The sequence below is a fragment of the Mizuhopecten yessoensis genome, unplaced genomic scaffold (genome assembly GCF_002113885.1).
Source record: "Mizuhopecten yessoensis strain PY_sf001 unplaced genomic scaffold, ASM211388v2 scaffold10585, whole genome shotgun sequence".
Taxonomy (NCBI): Eukaryota; Metazoa; Mollusca; class Bivalvia; order Pectinida; family Pectinidae; genus Mizuhopecten; species Mizuhopecten yessoensis.
Window position 1 is genome coordinate 301,620 of NW_018408620.1, and position 22,155 is coordinate 323,774.

The 22,155-nt window shown below is 37.5% G+C and overlaps 1 protein-coding gene across 3 annotated transcripts in view; it reads left to right on the plus strand.

Moving 5' to 3' along the window:
* The window catches only part of LOC110461167 (DNA topoisomerase 2-alpha-like), a 45,772-nt gene that overhangs the window by 18,190 nt on the left and 5,427 nt on the right, over positions 1 to 22,155 (plus strand). For all 3 annotated transcript variants that reach the window (XM_021514512.1, XM_021514511.1, XM_021514510.1), the window contains exons 10-30: positions 292 to 429; positions 865 to 1,161; positions 1,634 to 1,870; positions 2,679 to 2,784; positions 3,162 to 3,271; positions 3,619 to 3,711; positions 4,541 to 4,777; positions 5,209 to 5,357; positions 7,014 to 7,245; positions 9,068 to 9,267; positions 9,483 to 9,618; positions 10,574 to 10,769; positions 12,045 to 12,145; positions 12,759 to 12,881; positions 13,297 to 13,380; positions 14,831 to 15,031; positions 15,656 to 15,791; positions 16,362 to 16,553; positions 17,285 to 17,453; positions 19,055 to 19,170; positions 21,365 to 21,481. In XM_021514512.1, coding sequence (XP_021370187.1) covers positions 292 to 429; positions 865 to 1,161; positions 1,634 to 1,870; positions 2,679 to 2,784; positions 3,162 to 3,271; positions 3,619 to 3,711; positions 4,541 to 4,777; positions 5,209 to 5,357; positions 7,014 to 7,245; positions 9,068 to 9,267; positions 9,483 to 9,618; positions 10,574 to 10,769; positions 12,045 to 12,145; positions 12,759 to 12,881; positions 13,297 to 13,380; positions 14,831 to 15,031; positions 15,656 to 15,791; positions 16,362 to 16,553; positions 17,285 to 17,453; positions 19,055 to 19,170; positions 21,365 to 21,481 — 3,370 coding nt within the window. The remainder of the gene's footprint in view (positions 1 to 291; positions 430 to 864; positions 1,162 to 1,633; positions 1,871 to 2,678; positions 2,785 to 3,161; positions 3,272 to 3,618; positions 3,712 to 4,540; positions 4,778 to 5,208; positions 5,358 to 7,013; positions 7,246 to 9,067; positions 9,268 to 9,482; positions 9,619 to 10,573; positions 10,770 to 12,044; positions 12,146 to 12,758; positions 12,882 to 13,296; positions 13,381 to 14,830; positions 15,032 to 15,655; positions 15,792 to 16,361; positions 16,554 to 17,284; positions 17,454 to 19,054; positions 19,171 to 21,364; positions 21,482 to 22,155) is intronic.

Below are 22,155 nucleotides of genomic sequence, written 5' to 3' on the forward strand. Positions count from 1 at the left end.
AAGGTTGTAAAATGCATGGTCTTTGGCTGTTTTGAATTTCCTCCAATAACGTTTTTTTCCAACAAATTCACATTAAATCAATATTTCCGAAGGCATTTTTTTCTTTTATAAGATCTGATGCAGAATCTACTTCGCAATGAAAAGCAATCTTCATTTTTCTCCGATAGTTCTGTTTCTGCAATTCAGTGTTTCATCTTGCTCATGGCATTATAATTCTTCTGTTTTGTATAATACATCTGTGTTTCTTCTGTATTACAATATTATCATTGAAAAGTTTCTTCTGTATTTCAGATCAAGAACCATTTATGGGTTTTTGTGAACTCCATGATAGAAAACCCAACATTTGATTCGCAAACCAAGGAAAACATGACTCTACAGGTCAAGGCATTTGGATCAAAGTGTTCTCTGTCTGAAAAGTTTGCTACCTCGGTAAGAAATTTTAGATACTTTGTAAACTGAATAACATTAGAATACATTGAAGGTGAAAAAAGTTTTTGTTTTTAAGATTTCTTAAATGCCAGAGGTATAAGCAAAAGTGTTTACTCAAATCAGGGCTACAATGGTTATCTATAATGCCAGAGGTATAACCAAAAGTGTTAACTCAAATCAGAACCATGTGTCTGTGATATCCGTCCCATTGACTACAGGGATTGCTTTCCCTTCGCTTAGATGGAAATAAATCTCTTAAAATGAACCTAGTCAATACCTATGCAAATATAAATAAAGTTTTAAAAAATTTGTTTATTCCCAGATCAGCATGAATTGGTTTCCAGTAGTTTTGAATTTCCTGACTGGGAAATCCTAGCTTTGAGCATCACATAACACAGGTGTCATTAACGCTGTTACTTTGTGCAATTGTTTCAGGTCAGCAAGTGTGGAATCGTGGAAAGCATCATGAGCTGGGTGAGATTCAAGGCACAGGCACAGCTGAACAAGAAGTGCAGCGGCAGCAAGCACTCCAAGCTCAAAGGAATCCCGAAACTGGACGATGCAAATGAGGCTGGAACCAGGTTTTCCAAGGATTGTACCCTCATTCTGACTGAAGGAGACTCGGCCAAGACACTTGCAGTGGCTGGTCTAGGGGTTGTAGGGCGTGACAAGTTTGGGGTGTTCCCTCTCAAGGGAAAAGTGCTCAATGTGCGCGAGGCCACACATAAACAGGTACGTCACATAATCAAATTGTTATGTTTTACTTACTGGTCATTACACAAGAATTGATAACATTATTTTGGATAAGTCTGCTAAGAAATCAATTGAAGTCTTTGATAACTTTAAATGAAGTATAATTATGTGTATAACACCTGTCTCCTTCAAGATACTTTTTAACTGTAAAATTGGTCATTAGTACATTAAAAAAACCTTTCTGGGTAGCATTAATTCCACAAAATCAAACCACCAATTTGTATGTAAAATAACAAGTACTTCTGCTGAGAATTCAACACATTTTTGTTTAATAAAGGATAGGAAATCTTTTAAATGTCAGTATAACAATCATTTTGCACCCTGTTTTGAATAATACTGAATGGTGTCTTTATGAATATTTCTTCCTGTGTCATTTAATTACAGAATGTACCGTATTGTGTGAAAAGAAATATTTTGATCATTTATGATATATATATAAAATTGCTTCTAGATCATGGAAAACGCAGAGATCAACAATATCATAAAGATCATGGGCCTGCAGTTCAAACAGAATTATGACAGTGAGGAATCGCTGAAGACACTGCGTTATGGTAAGCTGATGATCATGACCGATCAGGACCAGGACGGTTCCCACATCAAGGGCCTACTCATCAACCTGATGCATCATTTCTGGCCCGCCCTGCTCAAACGTAACGTCGTCAACCAATTCATCACACCTATCGTCAAGGTAAAGCATGTTTTACTGGTGTCTTCTAAAGTATGAATAGATCACAGCATTGGGATTTCATTTATCAATGGTTGGAACAGACAAAACTACAGGCAACATAGAGAAGAACATTTTTCTATGAATAAATTGAAGACAGGCTAAGAACATCGTGAACAGGCTAAGAACATCTTGAACTGTGTAAGGTGAAAACTACTCAATGTCAGTGTCCATCACACCTAATCATGGCACTATATGTAGACAATCAATGACCAACAATAAAATCAATGAAATCATCCTGTTTGCTGATTGATCTGATTGATCTGATTGCTCTTATTAGCGTAGAATAACACATAAGATGGCAGGCAATGTATAAGGAGAAATGTTGGAATTCTTAAAGATGTTCATTTAAACCAAGACAATGGTAACGAAGAGTACAGTTGATCGTTTGTTAGGGTGGATTTAGTGCACTGTGCTTTAAAAGTATAGGTATGAAAGGTAGCTTATGTGAAACATTTTCTGTATATTTTTCATTTAATATGAACGTACCAATCAAAAGTTTATTGTACAGAGTTGCAGGAAGTATTGAGATAGCGACTTAAAGTTCTAGTTTTTCAAAACGTCCTTTATGCAATATTTGTACTGATATCTCAACTTAAAGTTCTAGTTTTTCAAAACGTCCTTTATGCAATATTTGTACTGATGTACTAATTAAATTTGAATTAAATTTATATCTTGTAATAATGTTTCAGATATGTCGACAGGTTCTGTGTGTAACATCTGTCGCTGAACTTTTGATTATGCATGATTGTTTATTGAACTGCCTTTGCAGGTGAGCAAGGGTAAGGATGAGCATTCCTTCTACAGTCTGCCTGAGTTTGAGGAGTGGAAAAGGGATACAGACAACTGGCACACGTGGAAAGTCAAGTACTACAAAGGTTTGCGTCTCCTCGTCTCTCACACTTGTTAGAGAATCACTTGTAAGTTACTCTGTATTTGAGAAAAGTCTAAACAACATTTATCACTGCATGGGGCTATGCCTAAGACCAAACAGAAATGTTTCTTCTTTCTTAATTTCCAGTGGTTTTAGTCCCTTTTCAGTAACTTTTGATTAAGAGATGCTATCTGTCATTTGAAATGATTTCTTAAAAAAATCTGTCATATAAATATTTTTCATTGAAACAGCTTTGCCAATTGAAAATATTTCATAGGAGGAAATACTGGAAAACTGACCTTAGTTGTTTGGGATGTAGGAAACTATAAATTTGACATGCTTTAGCTTGAAGTGTTATGTAGAAGAATACTGTGGTTGTAGGTTTGGGTACCAGCACAGCAAAGGAAGCAAAGGAGTACTTTTCTGACATGGAGAGGCACAAGATTGACTTCCGTTACACTGGTGTAGAGGACGACGCCTCCATTACACTGGTATAACGCCAATTTCATAGCCATTTTGTTGATGGGATTTTGACTATATGTTTCAAATCTTGTTGAAGTATTTGTGAAAGCAAATTGAGGAAAACCACCCCTGTTTAATGCAAATACAGTAGGAACAGCTCAAAGTTGAGACCACGAACAACTGGGAGACAAACTAGATTTTCTAGATAACCTGCGGTGGGACAGAAAAACAATTGTCAGACAATGGTTTGTTAATGTCTACTGTTAATGTCAGTTCAAGGCTGTTGGGTGTTTTTTAATATTTGATATAGTTGTACATCATCTTTTTTGACCTTATAGAACCCAAAATACATATTCATGATGATATTTCATTGCAGGCATTTAGTAAGAAGAAGGTAGAGGAGAGGAAAGAATGGCTGACTACGTGGATGGAGGAAAGAAAAAGGCGTGCTGAAATGGGTTTGCCAGAGGTATGTCTTTTGCTGTTACGCATACATGTAGCTTCAATGCTTAACATTTTGTGAAAAAAGTGGGACAAGCTGTTATATAAATTTGATTGCAACAATGCGTAAGACTTGCTTCCACAAAGTATTGTTAGCTTGATACTGTAAAAGGAGGTTAAGGCTACTCTACAGTAATACATCCAGCATTTATACATAATTATTATATTTCGAGGTTCTTATATACCAATTTGTCACAGCCCAGCTAGTAGGCCGTCTCAAAGGGGTTCACATATTATTATCCGTGGTTATTGGGCCTTTACAACCAGCCAATATCTTTCTCAACTCCCTTTGGAGCATACAGCCAGTGATGTCATTTAGTTGCTCACAGCAAGCATTCAACAATTCCAGCACTGCCCAACCATGTACTCATTTACAACTGAGTAGACTGGAACAAGTGGAGAAAAATATTGTTCCAAGATAAAACACAGTGCTGTGACGTGATTCAAACCCACAACCCTTCGGTCACGAGCCTGGCGTCCTACCACTTTACTGCCGTGCCACCAGTATATTTTTTCCCCAAGAATAATCCATAAATGCAAAGGTTTCCTTCTAACATTAAAAGCAAAAAACAGTTTTATTGCACCAAGAAATCAATATTTTCAATACCATTGGTTTTTACAGGTATTTATTTTCATTTTAATGTTAAAACAAGAAGATTTGGAATCAAATTGAATGAGAATGTCGCAAGTTTTATATTATATTTTCTACTAGACTAAGCGTCCTTCATTCCTAAACCTTGTCACCCCGGCCTGTACTGTTTGAGGACACAACACTGTAATTAATCCACCTGTTGTAGCTGTACCTGTATGGGAAACAGACAAAAGACATCACCTTCAACGACTTCATCAACCGTGAGCTGATCTTGTTCAGCAACGCAGACAACAACCGCTCAATCCCCTCCATGGTAGACGGCTTCAAGCCAGGACAGAGAAAGGTCATCTTCACCTGCTTCAAGCGTAACCTGGTGAAAGAAATCAAGGTTGCTCAGCTGGCAGGCTCTGTGGGAGAACAGTCTGCTTACCATCATGGAGAGGTAGTTTATACATCTTATTTTAGTAGAAGAACAGTTTTAAACTTGAAGTTTTAGCTATCATTGCACTAGCACAAGAATTTCAGACTTTTAAGTAAAGAAGAATTTCAGATTTTAATTTGAAAGTATTATCTGGCTGGTATGATAATTTTATCACAAAATCGTGTCTTCTTTGTATCAGATTCCTGATGTTGTTGCATTTTTCCTTTTGATGGCATAATGTGCATATTTGATTTTTTTATTTGACAGTTTTAAACCTTTTTTTTTTGTTTACATTTTTACACTTCAGGGAATTTTAGCTTTTATTTTACCCTGAACATTACATAGTGTTCCATTTACATGGGTGTAGCCTCCTTCAAAGGGAACAAGAGAAATGAAATATTTACAAGTAATGTTGTGGTAAATGTTTATACAAATTGTACTTGTTTTTGTAGGCATCCCTTATGGGGACAATTGTCAACTTGGCCCAGAACTTTGTTGGTTCCAACAACATTAACACACTAAAACCCATTGGTCAATTTGGTACCCGCCTTCATGGTGGCAAAGATGCTGCTAGTCCCCGTTACATCTTCACACAACTCAGGTATGTAGACCTCCTCAAACTAGAAATACAACTACCAGCCTCTGTACTGAGGATTTCACTTTAAAAGCAAGAACACCTGCATTCGTTGTCAGAAAGAAAGGACTTGGGGCATTATGGATCATTTTTGGCCTCATAAAAAGTAATTTTAAGTGAATTCATTGACCAATTTCTGTTATAAACATCATATCGCTTAATTAAGATTTTTCAATGTGCCTGCATAGGTGCCCTACCATAGCAACAAAATTGCGTTGGCATGCAGAAATAGCCAAATTATAGTGTTTTTGGACAGTTAGAATGCAGAAATGAAGCCTCCTCATGTGACAAACAAAAGATTACTTTCTACGCAAGGTTTGAACTTAATTTTTGAACCTACAAGCAATAATATTCTTGTAGATTTGAAAGTTAAAAGCAAAACAAAATTTAAACAAGTAAAAAAAATTTGTCATGTATATTTTTTATTTGTTTGTTGTTTTTCCAATGTAAGGAGGCAGTACCCAAATCGGATAACTTTTTGCAAAAAGACTTAAAAATAAATGTGTCAACAAATCAGTTATAACAATGATGTAGTCTTAGAATATATAGCCATGCACCATTGTATGTCTACAGATGATTAGTTTTCAAGTTCAAATAGCACAAGAAAATGTAATTAAAACTCATATGTCAGTGTTTTGATTACGCTTTAAAAAAATGGTCGTGCGACGGCTATGCATTCTATTTTGGACTATAGGAATAGATTCACACTATAGGAATAGATTCACACTATAGAAATGCTTTTTGTCATATAAATTCTAAAGGTCATCTTAAAATATTATTATGCTGACAAGAAAATATTCACTTGGAGCGTAAGATACTGCAAATTTGTTTTCAAAGTCTTGAGCCGACACATGATTTCTTGCTCCGATGTTTTGATTTTTTTCGGAGGATTTTCTGACGTACCATCCTCACTTTTGGTATTATCAGGGCGGATAGGCCTGTCTGATTCATTCTCTGTTGCCAATTTCCGTCTGAAAAAGTTGGTGATTTTAGTCCAACATGACATCGATGCCCGATTCGATGGGTAGTCTAGTCTGCGAGGCACAAGGCATCTGTTAACTTGCGGTTTGTGCGACCTTGACATTGATCATGACGCGCACGGACCCCGACTATATATGTTAGCCAATCAGAATAGCGCTTAACTCATATTCGGAAATCCCCTTCTTATTCTCAACACACTTCGAACAGGAAGCGGGCTGGACATATTCAAAACGCTTAAGTGTCAAGTATTAACGCATTTTGCGTATTAGCTTGTGTTAATTACAAACCTTGCTACGAATGAACACTGGTATTACAATGCTTTTTTTGCATGCGGAAGCTTTCAAAAAATGAAGAGGGTATAATTGATTTGCTTCAAAAGGGCCTATTTTCAATGTAAATAGCACACAACAGATGATATTCACGCAATTTAGTAAATTACTATGAAAAATGCGGACTTATACCTCTCGTTGTTATGTCATAATCTCTAATACCAGTTGTTGGATGAATTTGAATTTCATATTTGTGTACTTCATTTATTCCAGATTACATATATAACAACTAATTCTAAATCCCTGATGAGGCCAGAAATGACCCTTACCGCCCCTTGTCCTTTCACAAAGCATTATCTATTCATTCTTGCAGTCCAATGGCCAAACTGGCTTTTAATCCAAAGGATGAGCCGTTGTTGGAGCACCTGTTTGATGACAATCAGAAGATCGAGCCCTTTTGGTACTGTCCTATCCTCCCAATGGTTTTAGTGAACGGAGCCGAAGGTATTGGTACTGGCTGGAGTACTAAAGTCGCCAACTACGACCCGCGGGAAATTATAGCCAACATCAAGAGGCTTATGGACAACGACGAGCCTCTGCCAATGGTATGAATGATTGGAGAACCATAAGTTTTTAGGTCACCTGAGCTTTGCTCAAGTGACCTATTCTGATCGCTTTCCATCCGTCGTGCATAAACTTTACGTTTTCGACTTCTTCTGAAGAACCAGTCGATGGAACTTGTTCAAACTTGGTCAGAATCATCCTTGGTAGATGAGGCTACAAAATTGTAAAATTGGGATTCCTACCCCAATCCCTGGGGCCAGGGTCGGGCCCCAAAGGGAAAATTAGCCAATATTTAAAAAATCTTCTTCTCCAGACTAGTAATTTTCTCTGTATGGATGGAAAGATCATCATCAGCTTTATTTAAATTGTAAATTTCAGGACCCCGAAGCCTATAGTTTATGTAGGGAAATAACACTTTTGTGTATATTTTGACACTTTTCTGTAGGAAATTATTCTTACTTGGTGAGAATTATCCTTAGAGGAAGATGGTTTCAAATTGTAAAATTGGGATTCCTACCCAAACCCCTGGGGCCAGGGCGGGGCCCCAAAGGGAAAATTAACTAAAATTTCAAAAATCTTCCTCTCCAGAATCAGGTGTATTACAGTCACTCCTTGGGGAGGGGGTAAAGTTTACATAGGGAAATAACACTTTTGGGTATATTTATCCATTTTTAGCAGAAAACTATTCAAACTTAGTCAGAATCATCTTTGGTGGATAAGGGTTTTACGTTGTAAAATTTAGATTACTGCCCCATTCCCAGAGTCTAGGGAGGGGCCCCAAAGGGAAAATTTACCAATATTTCAAAATTCTTATCCTTTGATGAAATAACAAGTATTGTATTTCACTTAGTTTACATTTTGATTTCCACATCACATCTCAACAATGAAATTGAACTACCAGTCCCTACAATATATCTCAGGTGACCGCTAAGGCCCTTGGGCCTCTTGTTCACAATATGTATGGAAAAACTCTGTAAAGTGTTGAATCAAGGATAGTCCACATGATCATATAGGAGGTGACACGTTTGTTAAAAAGAAGAGGGGTCTGATACAATTGTTGGACATATGTATTGGGAATAGGCAAGAGGGAATGTGGGCGATGAGGGTTACATAAAGTGCCTCATTGCCCCTCATATATCAGAAATAATGCTGAGGCTTCCAAAAGGTTAGTTTGTTTCACAGAAGGTTAAGAAGTGTTGTCTTGATTTTTAATAAGATTTTGATTTCAACATTGAATCGGAAAATTGATTGTCAATTAAGACATTATCAAATAATACCACGTTTAAAACATAATAATATGGCACCAGGTAGGAATTTGATTATAAAAATATTGGCTCCAGACCAATATAATTTTAAACATGGGTGCATATTTCCTTTTGTGAATTCATATTTTCACAAATATGTCTTAGTAAGATATGTGTGTACACAAAAATTAAGTGAGGAGCAGTATGGTAGATTTGTTATATTTCAAGTGATACCTCTTTTTGTTGGATATCAAGTCAGGCTTTTAGCATGAATTAAAAAAAAAAAAAACACAAAGAAAACCTATTAAGCACAGAACATATATATTGAGTGTAAAAGTAAAAGATGCATGTTTTAAAAATAAATTGCCTGTTATGGTGGTGTGCCGATTAAATCAACATTGTTGAGTATTGGTTGGTTAGGTCATGTTTCTGATAAATCTGCTACAGATTCCTTGATTGATTAATCTCGACACTAGCTTAAGATTAAACCTGAGAGTGCGCATCAATTTGTCCTGATCAGATCTTTCTGATAGGTGAGCTGCATATTTTGGTTTTAATATATACTGCAATCTTCAGCGAAGAAAGATTTTTCTGAATGTTGTGTGTGTTTCACTTTCAGATACCTTCCTTCAAGGGTTTCAAGGGATCAATTCAGGAACTGTGTACCAATCGGTACCTAGTGTCTGGTGAAATATCCGTCATTGATGAGCAGACCGTGGAGATCACGGAATTGCCAGTACGTACCTGGACCCAGAACTACAAGGAGGATGTACTGGAACCCATGCTGTATGGCAACGACAAACAACCTGTAATGATCACGTAAGTCATTCAAATATACTCTACCATAACAAGAAAACACCTGTCATCGTAATATAAGTGATTGCATTTTGAGCTTTCGATTGAGAAAACACCAGTCAAAATGAAGTGATGGGATAGTGTGTATGAAACCATTGCTGATGTAAGTCATAAGATTGTGTATTGCACAGTTACAGTTTGCCGTCAACCTGATGTTTTGATACTGATTTCCTCTTCAGAGACTACAAGGAGTACCACACAGACACCACTGTGAAGTTTGTGGTCAAGATGACCGCTGAGAAAATGGCCCAGGCAGAGGATACTGGGCTCCACAAGGTGTTCAAGCTACAGACCAACTTGTCACAGAACACAATGGTGAGTGTACATCATAATCAGATTCACCAGCTTTTCTTTCTTGAAAACACAAATGGGCCTTTACGAATTTATTGATGTCAGGTTAAAGGTCATTCAGGAAAGTTATATTTTTTGTAACTCAACTAATACAACGTTTTTTTTTATTAGCTCACCTGCCAGAAGGGCAAGTGAGCTTATGTTATGGTGCGGCGTCCGTCGTCAACTTTTTGCTTTAAACAACTTTTTTTCGGTAACCAAAAGGCCTAGGAAGATGATATTTGGCCAGTAGCATGCTGGGATCAAGGGCTACCAAGTTTGTTCAAATAAATGACCTTGACCCACTTTCAAGGTCACAGGGGTCAAATATGTTATAATCTTCAAACAACTTCTTCTCAATAACCAAAAGGCCCAGGGTACTGATATTGGGCCTGTAGCATGCTGGGATGAAGGGCTACCAAGTTTGTTTAAATGAATGACATTGACCCACTTTCAAGGTCACTGGGGTCAGATGTCTTAAAATCTTCAAACAACTTCTTCTCAATAACCAAAAGGCCCAGGGTACTGATATTGGGCCTGTAGCATGCTGGGATGAAGGACTATCAAGTTTGTTCAACTGAATGACCTTGACCAACTTTCAAGGTCACAGGGGTCAAATGTCGTAAAATCTTCAAGCGACTTCTTTTCAATAAGCAAAAGGGCCAGGGTACTGAAATTGGGCCTGTAGCATGCTGGGATGAAGGACTACCATGTTAGTTCAAATGAATGACCTTGATCCACTTTCAACCTAATGTCCTTGTTCGACAATCAAGGTCAGAGGCGTCATATGTTTAAATCTTTTAATAGGTTCTTATGAAATCTTAAGATTACAAGTGTTAGATTAATAACAGGTGAGCGATGCAGGCCCATTGGGCCTCTTGTTAAGTTCATCATCATTTGGATAAAGCAAAGCATTTATAGACTTAATTCTGTTTTGTAGGTGCTGTTTGACCATAACGGTTGCATTAAGCGGTATGAGTCAGTGGAAGAAATCTTGAAGGAGTTTTATGCTCTTCGTTTGGATTTCTACCAGAAAAGAAAGGATTATATGATGGGGATGCTCTCAGCAGAATCTTTGAGGTTTGATAACATGGCTCGCTTCATCCTTGAGAAGATTGATGGCACCGTGGTCATTGGTAAGTTAGGCTGTGTGTGATATCCAGGACACATGGGTATTAGAATGGTTGTAAGGATCGGAGTACCTTATTTTGGAATATATTGGCGAAATATTTCTTAGCTCAAAATATGGTGGTTAAATGTTGGTACGATGTTGACGATTCTGTGTGCTAAATCTTGACGCTTTACTATGAGATAACTTACTGCTATTCTTACCGTATAGCTGTATACACTTGAACACAACTAATACAACAGATATGAAAACACTGAAAAGTTTTGACAATGTCAAATGAAAATATACCTTTATTGACATGTTATTTTTGAAGAGGGTTATTCCTGCTGAAACTATTCTAAATTTCACTTCAATGAAAAATACAGCCCACAGAAGTTACTAATTGATGTATAATAAATGAATTGGAAGATGGTTTTCCTATATCCGTATGCTGTGGCGATATATATTTTGGCATCATGAAATTTTTGTTTGTTTACTTTTGGCTCATTTACTTCAAGTGCTGGAAAAAAATAATAACCAAATCCAAAATATACAAAAATATGTTTTGGCAGTACTGATCTGTATAGTCCGAATTATTCTGACGTTTTATCGACTTTGTTTATATCTGTCTGTCTTCGATTAATGTCAGAACTCCGACCCTCTATAATATGCGGGAAATAAGCGACCCAGGCCCGGGTCACAGTTCAAACTGATATTTTAGAAACAAATCGTCACTTTCACACACATTACATGCCTCAAACAACCAATACAATCACTAAAAACATATTTTTTCAAACTTACTCTGTTTTACCTTATTTTTTTGATAGCCCCCGCCTTCTAAATGCCACATGACTAAAATCTCGCCGGCCTACGTCATAACGTTGGGAAATACCTTCGGTAACGCGAGATCTCGTAAAGTCATGTGACATTGCTCATAGAAAACGTTGGAAAATACTGTTGAAACCTGTTATTGATACCACCTGGTGCATAAAGAATAGATCGAAAGATTGAAAGGGCCGTTCTGACGTTAATCGACAACAGACCGATATAAAAAAAAGTCGATAATTTGGACTATGATCTGTACAGCAATACACAAGTACTATCAATGTTAAAAAAAATGTGCATCACCTTGCGCTCTAGCAAACAGATAACTAGTATATCATTGGAGAATCTTTCATGTATGTCATTGTAAATAATGACAATGGAATATTTATCCTTTTTTTCCCCTGATTTCTTGAACAAGCTTTAGATGATGATATAAATTGATCAAACTGAAATGTTATTTCCTCATTGTGATCGATAGAGAACAAACCCAAGAAGGAGGTGATATCAACGCTTGTGAGGAGAGGCTATGACAGTGATCCCGTCAAGGCATGGAAAGCCAAGCAGGACATGAACAAAAAGGTGGGTGTAGTCTATAACATAAGGGGCCTGTTCGTTTATGCGGAACAACCATTTTTTTCTTTTTCTTAAATGTAACATTTTCGGGTATAAACCCTTGCGGACCTGCAAATGTTTATGCAGGTCTTGCAAGGATTTGTCAGGGCTCGCCTGAAAGCAGCATCTGATTATTAGGTCCAACCTTATTTCGTTAACAAAGAACTCTAGTTCAACTGGTTCAGCCATTTGGATCGCGATAAAGGAAAGTGGCCCATGTTAAAGATAAAGGTAGATAACTCCACCTGATGATAAATCCAGGTGGTCATTGTACTGTTAATATTGAGATTCACCGGTCAGGCGTGATAAGGTATGGGGTCACTTGCCCAATCATGTGGGGTTTTCTTCAGGTACTCTGGTTTCCTCCTGTATTAAAACATTCCCAACCCTGTGTGCTTCAATTAGTATTGATCAATATAAGTTTATAAGACATGTTTCATAATATGAAATAAATAACGATGAATTAAAAATATCAGGTCTTGTTCATTATTTTTGAATTTTTACAGTAACACATGTTTTTAACGAAAACTGTGAAAAACAAAATTTAAGGAAAGATTTACCTCCAATTTCTTCTTGTCAGGATGATGATGATTCTGATGACGAAGACAGTGACGGTCCAGACTTCAACTACCTGTTGGGTATGTCACTTTGGAGTCTGTCTCGTGAGAAGAAGGAGGAATTACTCAAACAGAAAGAGGCAAAGGTAGGAAATAAGACTTTCAAAATGAGGGAGAGAGAACTGCTTGAGTAGATGGAGGCTGATGTATGGTCCGATTCTCTGTCAGAGATGAAAGGAGAATTGCCCATACACTTTTATTATATATGCCAAATTCTGCCATGTTGTGAAATTGATAAACCCAAAAAAGCCTTTATCACAAAGAAAACTGATGAAAGCAAAACTTGATCTGACATAGGAAGTCTGATAAGTAGAAAGAAATTCTATTGTCAAAGTTCAGCAAAACTTAAAATGAGCATGAAGGTACCGACTACACTAAAGCTTCTCATGTTTATCAGGTTTCCAGCTCAATTGTTTGTACTCTTATTATAAGTATCAGAGAATGAATGAAGGTTCTCTCCTCTGCTAAGGCAGCAAATAAAAAGGTATTTTACTTCCCCAGAGTAAGGAGCTGTCCGATCTCCGACATAAGACAAAAACAGACCTGTGGAAAGATGACCTGGAGGAATTCCTCACTGTTCTAGATGTAAGTTGTACTGTAGCAGTGATACTTTAAAAACAATTTTTCATAGTTACTTCAATCAATATTTCAATATTTTTAGGCCAAAAAAAATGTGTTTCAGGTTACATGACTGAAAAATGTAGGGTAGGTCGGAGGGATTTATTTTATATTGCAATACATAGGTATATCGTATTGTATCACAATACAGAGATGAAATATTGCTGTATCGCAATTTTTCAAAGGCATATTTTTATGTATCTGCATAGTGTTTTGAATTCTAACACTTTCAATAGGTTGGTTTGACAAAAATCTTAAATCTATGTCATCCATTGTATTGCTACCATCCTGGGGGCTACCATCCCAGGATGGTAGCTTTAGAATTGGTCGCTGTACCAGCAATATTGAGGGGTTTCCACATGGATATTAATAGTCTTGTCTACTTTGATTGGCTCGCTAACATACTTTACACGCAGTGATTGGTTACCTGTTGTCTGTGATGTCACCATTCGTAGAGGCACAAGTGGGGAAATTAATTACAAAATGTGATTGATAAAGTCAGAGAGATCCGAATGTTCATACAGGATTGTTGGACATTGTTCTGCTATTCCACGCATGGCGGCGCTGTTGTTTGGTTATGGTCGGAAATTGATAAAATCAGAGAGCCCCGAATTGGCATATATGTGTGCCATTTCAGGGTCATACTAATACCAGAACCAGACGGAAAACCAGGACCAAGTGCTTTAATGTGTTTCTTTCATGTTTTTAAATGCAACTACCTTAATGAGTTGATATGACATGAATAAAAATGTATTTTAGCACAAGTTTATATAAAAATATATACATTGCATTATGATTTAAAACAGAAATCCAAAACATATCAAACATACCAGTCCTGACATTACCAGTAAAAAGCAAAATCACAAAAGCCATAAAAACAAGTAAAAACAGTATTTGAAACATATCTTTTTTATTTTATTTATACATTTAGTATGGTGTTCTTGTATTTCCTACATGAAATAACAACATAAAATAAGCTTATTGAGTTAATAATACTTAAAATGAATAGTTGGTCCTGGTTATCCTGTTCTTCTTTTTAGCAATAATTCTTTTGGTCCTGGCAGGATTTGGATCACTAAATCATTTATTTTTTTCATATTCTAATTTATGTGTAAGTATTAATATGTTCTTTTAAATTATATAACAGATTTTTTTTTCTACCTTGCACAAAAACTTAAAAATAAATAAAAATAAAACCATGCTGGTCCTGACAATCCGGTTCTGGTATTAGTGTGACCTAATATCTTTAATTCTGTATTGCAATATATCATGATACACTCTTGGTGTATTGTGATACCTCTATGTAAGCATTTGTGTAAAGATGATAAACTTTAAAAAAAAGTTTTATTACTGTGCCTTGTATGTATGTGAACACTGACAGTCTTGTTATAATTGACATTATGTTGCACTTTGGTAGGAAGTGGAACAGCAAGAGAAGGATGATGAAGTTGTAGGCATCACAAAAGTGACCAAAACGAAGGGTGGCAGCAAGCCACGCATCAAGAAAGTGGCCATCATTGAGACACAGCCGTCCCCCATGGGCAGGCGTGTGGAACCACAGATAGACTCCGCACTGAAGAAGGTGACCAAGGCTACAAACGCTAAAGTAAAGAAACTGGTAGGTATCCTGGTCTGCGATGCTCCTTCCTACTTTGGTAAATAGATGTAGACCTTCTTTACAATGGCCAACTTAACATAAACTAAAGCAATAGATAGAGATCCAGTGTTTTCTCCACAGTTCAGGAAATGTGTAGATGGGAATCTGAAGCTTCTTTATATGAGCCTACTACCTTGTGAAGTGAAAATATTGGGGGGGGGGGGGGGGGGGGAAATTGATAGCTATCTAGAGCTTTTCTCTGTTTGTTCATTGCACAGTTAGTAAAGAATACTGTATAATTGATCATATTTGTGAGGGGCTTTATTTTTAGCTCACCATGAAGCGTAAGCAGTATCTAACTTTACAATTATGACATCAACACATGGGCTATGATATTAACAGTTTATTTGAACGCAATCCAAAGTTCGTAGGGTTATTGTAGCAGTGCCACAGAGTGGTAAATACTATGCTGTATTTAGGTCACTGTGACCTTCACCTTTAGGTCAAAACTAAAATAATTGCCAGTTGCACACGCCAAATATAAATTGACTCTTAAGTGGAGATCTCCAGTAACCCAGGCACAGGTAGATAACAACCTCCTGGCATTTTAATGAATTTGCTCATTTGTGTACATATTTGTTCCAGGGAAAGGAGGCTAAGATGCTAGACTTTAAAATGGAAGATGGCAATGATGAGCCCATGAGTCTTGCTGATCGCCTTAAGGCCAAGGAAATGGGCATGCCAGCAGGAGAGGGCAATGAGGAGAAGAAGAAGCAGCAACGTAAGACAATCATTGTCAAGGTGGAAGGGATAGGGAATATAGTACTAGAAAGGAATCTTTAAAATACTTGGTTTTCTGGTGTATCTGGAGAATGTTCAGCCTTCATATATATATGTGATATTTGATTTGATGTTGTGCAATTAATTAAAGGTATGATCAATGCTTAATGATTGATTAAGTGTTTCCTCTTTACAGCACAATTCAAATAACTTTGTCCTGTTACTCGGGTTTGGGATTGGGTCAGTTAACTCTCAAGTATTTAACAAATTATAACACTGTTTTCTTTTTAACAAATTATAACACTGTTTTCGGCTGTTAACTCATTCACCCTTAAAGACACATTTGAACTCTTCCAATTCAAAGGTTGGAATAGTTCATTATGAAATTTCAGAGGTAAATGAACACTGATGAATGCATAAAAAGTGTTAGGTTCAGATCAAAAGATTACATTTAGAGATATGGTCGAAGGAGTATACCAATAAAATATGCTTCTTTAATCTAGATTGAATATAAATAACAGGAATGATGACAGAGTGGTAGTCGACTTCTTATGCTGATAACTCTCTACAGGTCCCAAAAAACCAAAGGCTGAGCCAGGCATCAGTAAAAAATCGCCCAAGAAATCACCTAAGAAGGGCAAGAAACGCAACCCCTGGTCTGATGAATCCGAGGAGGAAATGTCGGATGTATCTGATGAGGATATGGACGGTAGCTTCCGTGAGTCAGTTGTAAGCAGGGACAGAGCACCTAGACGAACAGCAGGTTTGTGTGCCTATTTTGATTCTTTGCTGTGATCTTTTACATGTTTGCTGGTGAAGTTTGGGAAAATATCAATAGTATGAAAGTGATCATATCCCTTGTGAGTTGGATATCGTCACTAGCGATGATACAATACCAGGGGATATCTGGTATTAATCATCAGTCAAATGTCAATGTCACGTTATTTTTGACAGCACGTTCATTTTTGGAAACATAATTTATTTTATAAAACGTACCATGATGTTCAAACTTAACATAGATATATATAAAAACGATCTTCCAATGGTAGGCAAGCAATCAGTATTATAGTTTTGGCTTTATCGCATTATTTCATGTTGACTTAATCCATTAACCAGTTGTTAGCAATGACCAGTCTGTTTTGACCTAATTAAACCCTCACAATCCAGATTAATATGAAATACAGCAGTAAAACACTGAGTAACAAAAAAGTTGATACACAATGTCAAAAAGTGGGCTTTCTGAATCTTGATAAATGATAATCAATTAATATATCTACCTGTCCGCAAGACTCCCAACATGTATTTTTTATATCCATGGTTTGATTTCCTGCTATGACATTTCTTCTTTGCAAATTATTGACTGAATTTTAGAGTTGGTACTCTGTAAAACAGGATTTTAGTCCTGAGATGTTATAGCTGTTTGGTATAGCCTTGATTGGTAGACACATGTATTGCTTGTCATAGTAAGTCATATGTTAGTTGTTATATTTACAGCAACAAAGCCTCGATACAGCTATGGGTCAGACGAGGAAGCCATCAAGTCAGACTCTGATAATGAAGACTTCCAACCTGTGGGAGAGACGAGCTTTCAACCAGACCAGATAGATGATGAACCAATGAGTGATGAAGAAGATTCTTTCATTGGAAAGCCGGCCAAGTCGAAGTTAGTACAGCCATAATTTCATTTTATCACATGACTTCCAAATTATTCTGTGAATATATTTATATCACATTGTACATGAACTTGTGTAATATGACCTATAATTTTAGGTCATTCTTTTCTTGCTGGTAGTCGATTTCATTGTAAATAATAATGGAACATCTCTTGTACCCTGTATTGGAACTTGGTCTTATGACAAGGTCTGTCCCGTTGTTAGCTCATGTGGTCCAAAGGACCAAGGTGAGCTTATGACATACCGTGGTGTCCGTCTGTACCTCAACAATTTCTTTAAACGACTTCTTCTTCATAACCACTGATTGCAATTCAACTAAATTTGACTGGAAGCAAATGGTGGTGGGGATTCAAAATTGTACAAATGGTGGGGCTGAGGGGCGGGGCCAAAAGGGGGCAATTTGGCTATATTGCTTTAAGCGACTTCTCTGGAACTAATAGATGTATATCAACCATATTTGGATGGAAGCATCCCTAGGGAGTGGAGATTCAAAATTGTACAAATGGTGGGACTGACCCCTGAGGGGCGGGGCCAAAAGGGGGCAATTTGGCTATATTGCTACAAACGACTTCTTCTGTAGAACTATGAACTGGATATCGATCATATTTGATAAAAAGCATTCATGGGGGGCAGGGACTCAAAATGGTACAAATGTTGGGGCTGAACCCCCAGGCTAGGGGGTGGGGCCAAAAAAAGTTTATTACTTGGAAATGGTTGAGATCCCCACCATATAACCATATATACAATTGCTGAGTATTAAGAGAAGAATGCACATTTGCGTCTATGATGGCTCTAGGGTCTGGCCCCACCCTTGGAGGCATAGTACCAGGGTCATAACTTTGAAATGGTTGAGATCCACACCCCAAAACTATATATACAAATGTTTGGTATAAAGAGACGAATGTAGTCCTGATATTAGAATAGACCCTGGGGTCTGTCCCACCCTTGCAGACGTAACCCATGGGTCATTACTTTGAAACGGTTGAAATCCCCACCCCAAAACTATAAATATAAATGCTGGGCAAAAAGAGACATATACAGTCATGATATTAGAATTGATCCTAGGGTCTTGCCATAACCCTATGGACCTAGAGTCACAGCTTGGAAACAGTTGAGATCCCCACCCCATAACCATACATTAAATTGCTGGGCATGAAAAATCTAATACAGATATGCTACAAGGATTGGCCTTGGGGTCTGGCATATTCACTTGGATCTCATTTGGAGAATATTTTGCCATGATTGCTTAGATATCCAGGTGAACGATACAGGCCCTCTGGGCCTCTTCAAGGCTCTTGTTTCTTCATGACAAGCCTTGATAGACCCCTCTACTGCTGATAACAAATTTCTGTTGTGTCTGGTGAAAATCTTCTCAATACTTGGAACTTAACCTTTTCACCACTGTAGACCATCATTGACTCATCCAGATTAATGTATGGTACAGTCTACTCAAGTTACCTAGGGGTGAAAGGGTTAACAGATGTGGTCTTTGTCTGAATGAATAGTAACACGGTACTTAATTTTATACACAACACCACCTGAAAAGTTGTACAAAATAAAATTACTAGAAAATCATGGAACTATTTTTCAGACCCGCTCCTCCATCAAAGAAGGCCATCGTCTCATCAGACGAGGATGATGATGATGACAAGTTTAATGGGGACACAAACTCCATGGATATCTGGGGACAATCACAGTCTCCAAAATGTAAGTTGTTGCCATGTTTTTTTTCCAGGAATGCACTTGAGTAACTGTAGTCGCTTGTGTAAGAACAACATGCTGTCCAATTAGGGGATTTTATCCAAATTTGGTCGGGAACATCCTTGGGCAAAGGACTCTCAATTTTGTATAACCGGTAGATGTGGCCCCCCTGGGGACAGGGGCGGGGCTCAATAGGAAAAATAGAGGTAAAATCTTGAAATGCCTTCGTCTTTCGTAGGGATAAAGGGATTTTATCCTAATTTAGTCTGGAGCATCCTTGGCCAAAGGGGACTAATGTTTGTAGAAATTGTGGGTTTGGGGCCAGAGGGTTGGGTCCAAAAAGGGGAAATAGTGGTTAAACCTCTAAAATCCTTCTTTTACCATAGGGATTAAGGTATTTCATGCCTATATGGTCTGGAGTATCCTTGGGACAAGGGGACTCAATTTTGTATAAACGGTGAGTTTGGACCCCCTGGAGGCAGAGAGGCGGGGTCCAATAGGGGAAATAGAGGGAAAATCTTGGACATTCTTCTCCTACCACTTGCACTTAAGCATCCTTGGTTGAGGGGAAAAATATGTATAAATGGAGGGTGTGGCCCCTTTGTGTGCAGAGTTGTGGGGCCCAGTAGGGGTATTGAGGTTGAAATCTTTAAAATCCTTCTTCTGAACCATTGGAGATATTTTGTGTAATAAGAATATTTTCCCATGGTTGCAACTTGCTTTATTATCCAGGTGAGCAATACAGGCCCTCTGGGCCTCTTATTATTATGAAGAGAGATTCTAGTTTGAGTTATCTCCCCTTGCACATACTTTCATAGACCCCGGCAGAGTGGGGTCTCTAGAAATAAAGACCCTGACAAGGTATCCAATCAGAGAGAGTGTTACAAATTAAAAGGGTGACAAACTAGATTACCACAATATAACCTCAAGTAGATGAAAGAAATGTTGTTAATAAGGGTACTTCCAAAATGAATTATAAACGTAAGAAACTGATAAGTAAAAAATAAATATGGATTAATGATGTAGCTGCAGCATTGTTGGGTTAAATTTTCCATATTTTGGACTTCACAGAATTACCGTAAGGAGGAGTGGGAGGTACTTTTTCAGAGACCCCATCACCAATGAAATCTTAAAAGTGGTTTAATATAAGGAATGGTAGACAGATCTAGTTTTAACTCCACCACCCATTATTACAGGTGCCTTTCACTCTCTCTGTATGATAAATTATGGAATAGCCCTTCACTTTCTTTTTATCAATACACGACTTTTGTTGGGTTTTGAAATAAATCCATCTCCACAAGTATGCATCCCATATCTCTGGTGTTGCATGTACATCTGTTTGGGATCTAGATGTGTTGTAATTGAATAACTAAAATAAGCCCGCCCAATTAGATTTTTAGCTCACCTGCCTGAAGGGCAAGTGAGCTTATGTTATGGTGCGGCATCCGTCGTCCGGCCGGCTGTCCGGCGTCAACTTTTTGCTTTAAACAACTTCTTCTCAATAACCAAAAGGCCAAGGTAGATGATATTTGGCCAGTAGCATGCTGGGATCAAGGGCTACCAAGTTTGTTCAAATAAATGACCTTGACCCACTTTCAAGGTCACAGGGGTCAAATATGTTAAAATCTTCAAACAACTTCTTCTCAATAACCAAAAGGCCCAGGGTACTGATATTGGGCCTGTAGCATGATGGGATGAAGGGCTTCCAAGTTTGTTCAAATAAATGACCTTGACCCACATTCAAGGTCACTGGTGTCAGATGTCTTTTAAATCTTCAAACAATTTCTTCTCTATAACCAAATGGCCCAGGGTACTGATATTGGGCCTGTAGCATGCTGGGATGATGGGCTACCATGTTAGTTCAAATGAATGACCTTGATCCACTTTCAACCTAATGTCCTTGTTCGACAATCAAGGTCAGAGGCATCATATGTTTAAATCTTTTAATAGGTTCTTATGAAATCTTAAGATTACAAGTGTTAGATTAATAACAGGTGAGCGATGCAGGCCCATTGGGCCTCTTGTTTTCAAATGTGTTGGTAAATAATGGTGAAGACTAGTAAGCTTTGACCAGAAAAAAGGATAGAAGGCTTTTATAAGGTGTGGACTGCTTATTACAGTAATGCAAATGTCTTGATTTAAGTTGTTTCAGTTGTCTCAAACATTTAGAAAATAATGATAATATCTGCTTGCTTTCCAGCTGACCCGGTTACCATTGGTAACAGTGACGAGGAAGACATGTTCAAACCCATAGCACCACTCAAATTAAAGAAAACCACTGCCACGAAAGCTCCAGCAAAGAAAAAGACCGATAAAGGTATGACCAGAACGTAATTTACAAATTGATATGTATGCTATGTAGAGGTGTAACATTTCTTGATTGCCGATGCATTGTGGCATTCTCCGATAGTATCACGATGCTTTAAAAAGTTATATATGGCCAGTTACCGCTCTTTTAGACTTGTTACCAGTCCTGTATTGCGACCTATATTGGCAATATTTCAGACATTTTCAGAAATATTTAGAAAAGTTCTTGCTGCAATAAACTTGTAAAATTTCGCGTAATAATTCCAGAATGTATGACTCATTTTTCCATCACAACAAGTTGTAATTCAGGGCTACATTACACCGTAAAATACGAAAAAATGTAGGTCTCTCCAACGATTTAAACTGATAAGTACAGCGTTTTGGAAAATATATCGGCGTATTTCATGGTAATTTTAGTATTCTGAGATGGAAAATGCTGTAATGCTTCAATATTTAATTTTGGACGTTCAAGTGTGCCAAAATGACACATGGAAATATTGCAAAGAGTCAAGGTCGTGTGATACTATTGACCGGCAGGAACTTGCAGGGACACATAATTACCGTTTGAACCAGCAATGATGTCAATTACAGTTTAAAAGATAATTATTTAGGGACTGAAAGCAATCAAATACATATTATTTTTGTCTCTTAAAAAAAAGAAAAGCTGAAATCTTTTGGTTTGGT